This window comes from Zeus faber (genome assembly GCF_960531495.2).
Source record: "Zeus faber genome assembly, chromosome: 15".
NCBI classification, from domain to species: domain Eukaryota; kingdom Metazoa; phylum Chordata; class Actinopteri; order Zeiformes; family Zeidae; genus Zeus; species Zeus faber.
Genome location: NC_137194.1, coordinates 2,111,229 through 2,123,363, shown reverse-complemented (window position 1 = coordinate 2,123,363; position 12,135 = coordinate 2,111,229). Strand labels below are relative to the sequence as shown.

The 12,135-nt window shown below is 49.5% G+C and overlaps 1 protein-coding gene across 1 annotated transcript in view; it reads right to left on the bottom strand.

The window, feature by feature from the left end:
• The window catches only part of oprl1 (opiate receptor-like 1), a gene marked incomplete at both ends in the record, with an annotated part of 48,907 nt that extends 48,253 nt beyond the window's left edge, over positions 1 to 654 (bottom strand). The window contains one exon of the mRNA XM_080015160.1: positions 446 to 654. Coding sequence (XP_079871286.1) covers positions 446 to 654 — 209 coding nt within the window. The remainder of the gene's footprint in view (positions 1 to 445) is intronic.
• Positions 655 to 12,135: the final 11,481 nt, after the last annotated feature.

Below are 12,135 nucleotides of genomic sequence, written 5' to 3'. Positions count from 1 at the left end.
ACTCCGGGCCCCTCTCCCCCACTTGTACCAACAGGGTGCAGCCCAATGTTTCCCGTTTTCGCCCCAAAGAGCCACCTGAGCCTCCTGAGCCTCCTGAGCCTCCTGAGCCTCCTGAGCCTCCTGAGCCTCCTGAGCCTCCTGAGCCACCTGAGCCTCCTGAGCCTCCTGAGCCACCTGAGCCATCCTGCCCAGACAACCATCACTTCATCGACGCAAACATCCCAGCATGCATCTGGACCAGAACCACGAGATGGAGGCGGAGTCACATCGCTGTGTTTGTGTGTGTGTGTGTGTGTGTGTGTCTGGAAGCAGATCGAAACACTCTGTTTTTTATGATTTTACTGTATATTGACATTTAAAAGTCTAGAATATGAGACGACCCCGATCCCTCCCTCCCTCCCTCCCTCTCTCTCCACCCGCCTCCACCCCTGCCCCGCCCCCTTACCGTATGATGACGTACATGACCAGGCAGTTGCCCACCAGGCCGACCACGCACACGATCATGTAGACGAAGACGATGGTGAGCTTGACGCCGGTCGGGAGGAAGGCGTCCGTGTCATTGAAGCCGCCGCTCAGGTTGTCGTGCAACAGCGACTCGTTGTAGAACTGCAGGTGCACCAGGTCGCCGAGGAGGGCGTCGGCCGGGAAGTCCATCTGGAGGCGGGGCGACAACGTGTATGGTAGGACCAGGAAATAAGCTGCTGTGGTGAGGGGGGAGAGAGAGAGGGGGAGAGAGGGAGCCAGAAGGGGGAGGAAGGGGTGGGGAGAGAGAGGGTGGAGATAAAGGGGGAGAAAGAGAGAGTGGGGGTGAGGGCGGGGGAATGGAAGAGAGGACGTTGGAGCTAAATAATTCAAGTGATTTTCAAAGAAGCGGAGCCTCCGTCTCAGTCCTGCTTCTGGCCTGAGCTTGAGTTTAGTTCCCTCCATCTTCCATCAGAACGAGGAAGTGTTTTTGGTTTGGGGGGCGGGGCCCTAGCAAGGCGGCTGTTTTTCAACCAGATCACATCACATCACATCACATCACATCACATCACATCACATCGCATCACATCGCATCGCATCGCATCACATCACATCACATCACATCACATCACATCACAACACAACACATCACATCACATCACATCACATCACAACACATCACAACACATCACAACACATCACAACACATAACACCACATCCAATCAAATTACATCACATCACATCACATCACATCACATCACAACACATCACATCATAACACATCACATCACAACACATAAAATCACATCACATCACAACACATCACATCACATCACAACACAACACATCACAACACATCACATCACATCACAACACATCACAACACATCACAACATGTCACATCCCATCACATCCCATCACAACACATCACAACACATCACAACATGTCACATCCCATCACATCACAACACATCACAACACATCACAACACATCACAACATGTCACATCCCATCACATCCCATCACATCACAACACATCACAACACATCACAACATGTCACATCCCATCACATCCCATCACAACACATCACAACACATCACAACATGTCACATCCCATCACATCCATCACATCACAACACATCACAACATGTCACATCCCATCACATCACAACACATCACAACACATCACAACACATCACATCACATCACATCACATCACAACACATCACATCACATCACAACACATCACATCACATCACAACACATCACAACACATCACAACATGTCACATCACATCACATCACCACACGTCACATCAAATCACAACACATCACATCACATCACATCACAACACATCACATCACAACACATCACATCACATCACAACACATCACATCACATCACATCACAACAAAACACATCACAACACATCACATCACATCACAACACATCACAACACATCACAACATGTCACATCACATCATATCACATCACATCACATCACAACACATCACATCACATAACAACACATCACATCACAACACATCACATCACATTACATCACATCACATCACAACACATCACAACACATCACAATATGTCACATCAAATCACATCACATCACAACATGTCACATCAAATCACATCACATCACAGTGCCATCTTTAATTTGTTTGTTTGTAAAATTTGAATCCCCCTTTTTTGGATGCACCAATCCTGACCCTAAAACTGCTTTCACACACGCACTGCAACCCTGAAATCAGAACGAGGAATCACATCCCATCACATCACAACACATCACAACACATCACAACATGTCACATCCCATCACATCCCATCACAACACATCACAACACATCACAACATGTCACATCCCATCACATCCCATCACATCACAACACATCACAACATGTCACATCCCATCACATCACAACACATCACAACACATCACAACACATCACATCACATCACAACACATAACATCACATCACAACACATCACAACACATCACAACACATCACATCACATCACATCACATCACAACACATCACATCACATGAGCATGACCATGAGCAGAACACATGGAGAGATATGTGGTTGTGCTGCAGTATTTCAGGAAGTTGAATGTTCTCCCTGTATCTCTCCCTCTCTCTCACCCTCTCCCTCTCTCTCTCTCTCTCTCACACTCTCTCTCTCACTCTCTCTCTCTCTCTCTCTCTCACCCTCTCCCTTTCCCTCTCCCTCTCTCTCTCTTCCTCTCTCACCCTCTCTCTCTCACCCTCTCCCTCTCTCTCTCTCTCCCTCTCTCGCCCTCTCTCTCTCTCTTCCTCTCTCTCTCACCCTCTCCCTTTCTCTCTCTCTCTCACCCTCTCCCTCTCTCTCTCTCTCCCTCTCTCGCCCTCTCCCTCTCTCACCCTCTCCCTCTCTCGCCCTCTCACTCCCTTCCTCTCTTCCTCTCTCTCTCTCTCTCTCTTCCTCTCTCTCACCCTCACCCTCTCTCTCTCACCCTCTCCCTTTCTCTCTCTCTCTCTCTCTCTCCCTCTCTCCCTCATCTTTTTTCCGTCTGTTTTCTGATGAATATTCATGCAGCCACAGCAGTGAAGTTCTCGCTCTCTTCCCCAGGGTGACGGCTGTGCCCTGATCTCTCTATCTCACTCTCCCCCTCTCTCTCCTCCTTCCTACCAGATCCCCCCTCCTTATTTTTTTTCTGCAGTCTATCTCTCTCTCTCTCTCTCTCTCTCTCTCTCTCCCTCTCTCTATCTGTCTCTCTCTCCCTCTCTCTATCTGTCTCTCTCTCCCTCTCTCTCGTGCAAGTGTTGCTTCTCTCTCTGCAGCAATGTAAACATCCCTCCTTCCCTCCATCCTACTTCTTTCACACCTCCAGCTCCACTCCTCTCTCTATTGCCATCCCCCTCTCTCCATCTTCCCCCATCCTTTGCTTTCCTTCCTCCTCCCCTCCACCTCTCCTCCCCCTCTCTATTTCTCTCTTTCCTTCTTTCTCCTCTTTATTTGTACTCACATTTCACCACTTTCCTCCTTCTCAGCATATCAGCAATCTACTCTGGTGTGTGTGTGTGTGTGTACATGCCTTTCCAGCTCTAATTCTGTACGGCTTTGAAAAGCATATACATGGAAATAATTAATGGTCTGAGCTACCAACACACACACACACACACACACACACACACACACACACACACACACACACACACACACACACACACACACACACACACACACACACACACACACACACACGCACACACACAGGCTGCAGAGTGTTACCATGTAAGGACAGAAAGCTGCTGCTGTAGTTCCACATTGTGTAAAATGTTCAAACAGTGACGATAAGGAGTCACAGGACGGCCAACTTCCTGTGGAAACAGGAAGTTGGCGCGGCTCTGCAGCGTAGCTCATACCAATCGATACATCTACTCAGACTGGAGATTAAAAATTCTAAATCAAATGATGAGGATTTCCTCCCATTTTCACCGTCCTCACTCCAAATTGGATTGTGAATTGATATTGTTCAAAGTATTGATTCTTGTGATAAAATGGCCGTTCAGATGGAGAAAGATTCCCAGTAAGGGTGGAGGGTGGAGATGGTTTTTAGTCCCAGAACATGAACATACATGTTCATGTTCTACGGTGACGGATGACGTTCCACACGTCAGAGTGATGGAGGCCAATAAAGTTCTGTTCCTGAGAAGATTCCTCTGAATGAGGAGCCTCTGAGACAGTGAACGGAGCGAGCGGCGGGTCCTAGCCTCCACCCAACCTCCACCAAGCCTGTACCCAGCCTCCCCCAGGCCTCCACCCAGCCTCCACCAAGCCTGTACCCAGCCTCCCCCTTCAGCCTCCACCCAGCCTCCACCAAGCCTGTACCCAGCCTCCCCCCAGCCTCCACCCAGCCTACACCAAGGCTGTACCCAGACTCCCCCCAGCCTCCACCCAGCGGCCAGGAGCCTCACCCCAGCCTCCATCCAGCCTCCATCTAGCCTCTCTCAGCATCCACCCAGCCTTCACCCAGCCTCTCTCAGCAGACAGATGATGCTCTTTGGGCGTCCGGTGGCGTCTGCTGTCCTGCTCGTCGTCTGCCACATGTTCGGGAAACACTCTGGGTGGAGGTTCCCAAACCGCTCTGTAGCATCTGAAACCAGGATGCTCTCAGCGAGGCTCACCCCTACAAAGCCTCTGGAGAGGGAGGACCCGGCCACCGGCGTGACAGGATGGGTGCCAAACCCAGGAGGCGGTTAGTGCACCAACACATCATCACAGGAGGTGGAAAACAGATTGTTAATTTCAAATTTCAAACAAACAAACAAACACACAAAATGGAAGTAAAGCAACAGCGGAAACCAATCACATTCAAGTCCATGCAATTATCACAATTAGCTTTGCGACCACAAACTAGCGAGCAGCATAGACGTGGCGTGGCCCACCATGATTTAACAATCTCAAAACCTTGAGCAATTCCCAAACAGAGCTCTGCCTACAAGTTGTCACGGAGAAAGTCGTCGGAACGTCATTGGCGGAAGCCCGGAAAGTCTTTCTTGAGATGGAAATGGTATTCATGAATGTGACGCTGAGATGAAATGGCTCCTAGAAGGACTTCCTGGAAACCAAGGACAATGAGCCCTGACAAAACAAGCTCCTTGAACGGGCAGCGACACCCCTCCTCCAGGAGATCAAAGCCGAGTGGAAGGGACCCTTGATTCGCCATCCGAGCCGACGCCTACAAAGATCTTCCTGGGAGAAGGACTAATTGGCGGGAGAAGAAGCGGTACACCACCCGAGACGCCTGGTCCCCATCTGGAGGAGCAACTGATTGCCCCCATCTGATTGAGGGCACAAAAGACACTTGACGGGGCGTTAAGAAAGCATTCAGGTGATGTTTGGAGAGAATCAATGTTTACCTTTGGTTTCCTCAACTCATTGATTGGTGCTATGGGGATGGAGGATGTTCAGGACTGGGATGGAAGGACAACAGTGGCTTCCGGGTCGGTCCACTCTCAGGTGAAGTGGCGTGGAGGGCGTGGGCAGTTCTACGCTCATGGGGAGTGACTGGGAGTGACTGGGATTCACTGGGATTGGGTCAGAGTGACTGGAAATGAGTGGGAGTGAGTGGGAATGAGTGAGTAAGTGAGTGAGTGAGTGGAGTGAGTGGGAGTGACTGGGGGTGAGTGGGAGTGACTGGAAGTGACTGGAAGTTAGTGGGAGTGAGTGAGTGAATGGGAATGAGTGGGAGTGAGTGGGAGTGAGTGGGAGTGACTAGGAGGGACTGGGGGTGACTGGGAGTGACTGGGAGTGACTGGGAGTGAGTGAGTGAGTGAGTGGGAGTGAGTGGGAGTGAGTGGGAGTGAGTGGGAGTGAGTGGGAGGGACTGGGAGTGAGTGGGAGTGAGTGGGAGTGAGTGGGAGTGAGTGGGAGTGAGTGGGAGTGAGTGGGAGTGACTGGGAGTGAGTGGGAGTGACTGGGAGTGACTGGGAGTGAGTGAGAGAGTGAGTGGAGTGACTGGGAGTGACTGGGAGTGACTGGGGGTGAGTGGGAGTGACTGGGAGTGAGTGGGAGTGACTGGGAGTGACTGGGGGTGATTGGGTCGATTGGGGTGATTGGGGTGACTGGGAGTCACTGGGGGTGACTGGGGTGACTGGGGTGACTGGGGGTGACTGGGGTGACTGGGAGTGACTGGGGGTGACTGGGGGTGACTGGGAGTGAGTGGGACTTCCAGACGTTGGGGATCACTCTGTGGCACGGTGGCGCAGTGCATTGTCACCGTGTGTGTGCAAGCGTGTTGTGTGACAAATAAAGACTGTTTCTTTTCTTCTTTCTGACGCACAGCTCATGGAATTCAACTGCAAAGTCGTCAGTGATTTACTCACGGGAGCGAATAACGTGGAAGGATTGAAGCAGCAGCCGCTTCACTGCCGACAGCACTTTGGTTTGGACGAGATGGATGGAGATAGGGCCCCAAGTCCCCTGGAGGCCCCAGACCCCAAGGCCCCTGAAGACCCTGAACCCCAAGCCCCCTCGAGACCCTGAACCCCAAGCCCCCTGGAGACCCTGAACCCCGAGACCCCTGGAGACTCTGAACCCCGAGACCCCTGGAGACTCTGAACCCCAAGGACTCCGGAGGCCCCGAACCCCCAGCCCCCTGGAGGCCCCGACCCAAGTGTGTTTGTTCAGCAGATGAAACTAATAGTATGTGGAGGGCGCTCATGGAGGTTCTTGACCCCTAGATTTTCAAACTGCTCGTGATGGGCCCTTGTTACTGGACCTGGAACCTTGTTTGGAGCTGTTATCCAAATTAAAACAAGCAACAGGGAAAGTACAACTCCCCTGGAAAGCGAACAAGGCTCCATCTGAAAGAGATTATGTTGTTCTATAGAACTAGATTGTTTTTTTTGCTTTTTAAAAATGAAGGAAACACTCTTGTGGGATGGGAGATTCGAAGACATCTTTCTCTGTTGGTCACACTTTGTTGGGTGTTGATCTCAGTGGAGGCATTAAAACGACAGTGTCATGTCGTGGATGAGAAGAGTCACAAGGTCACATTTAAATATAGAATATCCTGCTCCCAGAAACACACATTGCACTGGAGCCATTGCATCAACTTTAAAAAAACGATCTTATCTGTTTCTTATCTCAACATAAATGTCACGCCATCATTTCTCAATTCCAAGTTGGGAAAAGTTGAGAATTCTGAGCCTTTAGAGCATTGCTGCTGTTTTGGAACCGGATCCAGGTCTGTTGAGGGAACAGTCGAGCTGACGCTGTTGTGAGGTTTCCCTTTGTTTAGCAGCTAAATAAACAATCTTTACCTTCATGCACAGAAACAACTTTCAGCACCGGCTTTGAGACGGATCTCTGCCGATGCCCGAGACTCCACCCAAAGACATGATGGGAAAACAACAAAAACACCAACTCCATGGGCGACCAGTGAAGTCTGCACTTTGACAGATGAGTTCTGGTCAAACTTCTAAAAGAGGTTTTTCTTCATCCGACTCAATGTTTTATAGACAAGCAAGAATCAAATTCAAATTGAGATGACGAAAGGGCCCAGGCTGCGGGATTTTCTACCGATGCGTTTGAGGGAAAAACGTTTAACCTCCTGTGGACGCGCCGCTGCTTCTGTTCCGGTCTCTGAGCTCCTTGAGAGCTGCAGATATTTATTGTACGGAGAAGGAAACGATTCATCTGGAGTGAGGAGCTTCCGGAAGCCCACGTCTCTCCCCAAAGACAAACATCCGACGGAGCCTCCCCAAATAAGAGAGTGAAGTCGAGTTCCAAGCCCTGACGGGAGACAGCGCTGCCGTTGCCAGGGCTGTTCAGCTTCTAGGTCCAGGCTGTGGATGTTCCCTGGGCTTGACTTCCCGGGTCAGTAGTTTGGGCGTTCAACATCTGGTTGGGTCTCTCAGCTTTATGAGGAAGTTTGTGAGAACGAAAAGGACGAGATTCTATGAGAACCAGCAGCGTCAGGACGCCAGCGTTTCCTCCCAAAAACAACCCCCAAGAAGCTGAATCCCAAGTTAGCAAAGTCCAAGCCCTCGGTCCCAGACACGGCCGTGGGAGGTGCTAGGCGTGTGTTTGGAGGGGCGGGTGGTGGTGGTGGTCGGGGGAGAATTAACCTGTGTGTTGAACCTCTTCTTGAAGCATCACTGCGTCTGGTCGACTCTCTTCCATCTCCTCAGAAGGTTTTGCTAAAAGCAGCAGCTTGTGGAAGTCCAGGCTCCTTCCCCCAGAAGGAAACATGAGGGCGAAGCGGAGCTGCAAGCCGCTGACGGAGACATCCACCCCCAACACCTTCATGTTATTACTTCACTGTTCTGAGGTCAGTTTCATCTCCACTGCTCTGGAGTTGGACTCACAACCTTAAAGACCCAGTGCTCACCGTGGGTGGCCTCCACGACCGGCGTACAACGTCAGGCCGCGTGGGAGGGCAGGCGATGGTTGCTGTTATTATTATTTGGACGTTCAAGCCCAGCAGGTCGCCACGGAAACAATTCACCTGTTTGATTTCATGGAGACTTCCCCTTTAAAGAGCATCTCTGCTTTTGATATGAGATCAGTTAGATCTGATGTCAACACACACACACACACACACACACACACACACACACACACACATACGCACACACACACACCCATGGACAGGAGCAGTGTACTGCTCCTCTACAAGCACATGCAGTACTCAACCTCAAAATACACACACACACACACACCTGAGATAGAGTGCTTAGTGATATGAGGGGAAAACACTTGAGTGTGAAGCAGAACAAACTCACCTGCCTTTCACACACACACACACACACACACACACACACGCACACCCACACGCACGCACACACACACACACACACACACACACACACACACACACACACACACACACACACACACACACACACACACACACACCTTTGAAAATATCTATGGACTGTGTGATGGCAACACACAAACACACTGACAGTGAACAGATGAAACAGCAGCATGCGGGAATCCTGCACAGGACATGGGTAGATATATAGATATATATATATATATATACATAGATGTAGCTGTATATATATATATATATATGTAGATGTATATCATATGGATGTATATATGTATATATAGATGTAGATGTAGCTGTATATATTTATATGTAGCTGTATATATATATATAGATGTAGATGTATATCATATGGATGTATATATGTATATATAGATGTAGATGTATATTATAAACTGTAGATGTATATATGTATTTATAGGTGTAGATGTACAGTATATCATATAGATGTATATATAGGTGTAGATGTATATCGTATAGATGTATATATGTATATATAGGTGTAGATGTATACCACATAGATGTATATACTGTATGGATATATAGGTGTAGCTGCAGTCCTACCTTTGCAGGGTCCAGGGAGCAGCAGCAGGATGGAACTTCCAGCTCTATTCCCCGCAGAGCTTCCCTGCGTCTCCAGCTCCAGGTCGCTCCATCACCGCCGAGACGCGCGTGTTTTCTGCTGCGCGTGTCCCCTCCCCAGTGCGCGCCGCTGGCCGCACGTCACGCCGCGCACGTCGCCGTTCCGTGCGCGGTGCTCCGTCTCGCACACCGTGCGGCGCTCCGGCGGTGATGCTGAGGGGAGGAGGCTGCAGCATCAACTGGTCTGGGAGAGAGGGGGAGGGAGGGAGGGAGAGGGGGGCCGGAGAAAGAGGGGAGGCTTGCAGCATCAACTGGTCTGGGAGAGAGGGGGAGGGTGAGAGGGGGGAGAGAGGGAAAGAGTGAGGGGGGAGAGAGAGGGAGAGAGTGGCAGCTCAATTCGTCTGGGAGACAGGGGGAGGGAGGGAGGGAGGGAGCGAGTGAGGGGGGGAGCAAGAGGGAGAGAGAGTGAGAGAGGAGATCTGGGCAGAGGGAGAGGTGGAGAGGGGGGAGGGGGAAGAAAGAGTGAGAGGGGGAGAGAGTCGGGGGGAGGGAGGGAGAGGGGGGAGGGGTGGGGAGAGAGGGAGGGAGAGAGAGAGAGAGGGGAGGCTTGCAGCATTCATTGGTCTGGGAAACAGGGGGAGGGAGGGAGGGAGGGAGGGAGTGAGGGGGGGGGAGAGAGGGAAAGAGCGTGGGGGAAGTGAGGGGGGAGGGAGGGAGAGAGGGAGAGGGGGGCTGAAGAGAGGGGGGGGAGGGGAGGCTTGCAGCATCAACTGGTCTGGGAGAGAGGGGGAGGGAGGGAGGGATGGAGGGAGAGGGGGCGGGGGAGAGAGGGGGGAGAGTGAGAGAGAGTGAGAGGCAGGGAGTGAGGGGGGAGAGAGGGGGGGTTACAGCATTAACTGGTCTGGGAGAGAGGGGGAGGGAGAGAGAGAGAGAGAGATCAAGAAAGGAGGGGGAGAGGGAGAGGGGGAGGAAAGGGGGAGAGAGAGATCAAGAAAGGAAAAGAGAGGGAGCAGCAGAGGGAGTTCTGATAGAGAGTGAGAAAGAGGGAAGATATCGCTCTCCCTCCACCCTCTCGCTCTCTTTTTGTCCCTTCCCCCTCTCTCTCACTCTCTCCCCACCCCTCCCCCCTCTCCTTCTCTCCCCTTCCATTCTTGATATCTCTCTCTCCCCCTTTCCTCCCTCTCCCTCTCGCCCTCCTTTCTTGATCTCTCGCTCTAGAGAGCGATGGATGGTAGCTCAGGCGGTAGAGCTGGTGGTCTAGTCATCTAAAGGTTGCTGGTTGGATCCCAGGCTCCTCCTGCTAGCATGCTGTAGTGTCCTTGAGCAAGACACTTAACCCCTAATTGCTCCTGATGGCTGCGTCCGTCGCTGTTTGAACAATTGTAAGTGGCTTTGGATAAAAGCGTCTGATCAATGTAATGTAATGTAATGTAATGTAATGTAGAGAGGGAGGGAATGAAAGGAAACAAGCTGAAACTGAAATGTAGGAACTGGTAAATGGTGATGAACACACTCACGCTGGGACAAGATGCTTTGAAATGATCAATCTGATCAAGTTTCATTATTGTTCATTGATAAATGTCAATCTTTTAATTGACACAGTAATATACTATATACGTAGTATATCAGATATGTTATTCACATCAGAAATGACAAAGTAGTGTGTAGGTATTAACTGGTAAATCCCCACTAGTACACCATTCACAGATCATTAAGATGTAGTATTTCATGAGTACTGGTTGAAGTATTGTCATCAGATGTGACTGAGTGAACATTTGAACCGTGATTGATGACATAACCCTTGACGCCAGTAACAGATGTGGTGGAGTACATTCACACAGTAAAGTAAAAATATATAATACTAATGTACCCATACAAATGTGTGATAGAATGATGGTCATACAACAGCTGCATCAAACAAGTATGAATATATTTTCCTTTATTTCTATACATGTCACTGCAGCTTTCAGGGAAATCTGACATGAGTTTGTTAAACCCTGAGATGAAGGTGAAGACCAAGGTGACTCAGCCTTCATCACTGTGCGTTTGGAGCACAACGTTCCTTTTTACTCTGCTTGTCGGCGGTTCTGCTGTTTCATGGCACATCCTGTACTGTCCAAACCCTTCATTTATTGTTTTGTTTTTTTCATTTCAAATGTGCTTTGCTTGTTCCATCTGATACACACACACCGACAGAGACAAACCATAGAAACACAGACTGCAACCAACCATAGCAACGGCCTAAATATGTATTAGACAACTCACCGGCAAACACACTAGTTCTTAAATCGGGCACAGTTATTCCACGTTTCTCTGTAATAAACACTATTACACTTGTTAATAAGGAATACAAATGAATAACTTGTTGTTATGAACAGAATAAATTAGAGTGGTTGTTACTCTTATACAGTTGTTATTACACATGTTTTACTTGTACATAACACTTGTTATACAGCAGTTATTACATGTTTGGATGTTATACAGTAGTTATTAAAAGTGCTACATTTTGATTTTTTTTATATATTTTGCTGTACTTACAGAACCCAATTTCATCCTTATCGAGGTGTTCAGTCTTAAATCGAAATATTCAGCCATCTCAGACTATTCAATAACTTGGACTAAAATCACGGTCTTACCACTCAGTGGAGAGGAATGGCATGCTGTAACCCAGAAAACCTCCCTTGACCATCACAACAGGCAACATTAGATACGTTGGCCCGGATTTCTCAACCAATATGTGAGATTTGTTTACCC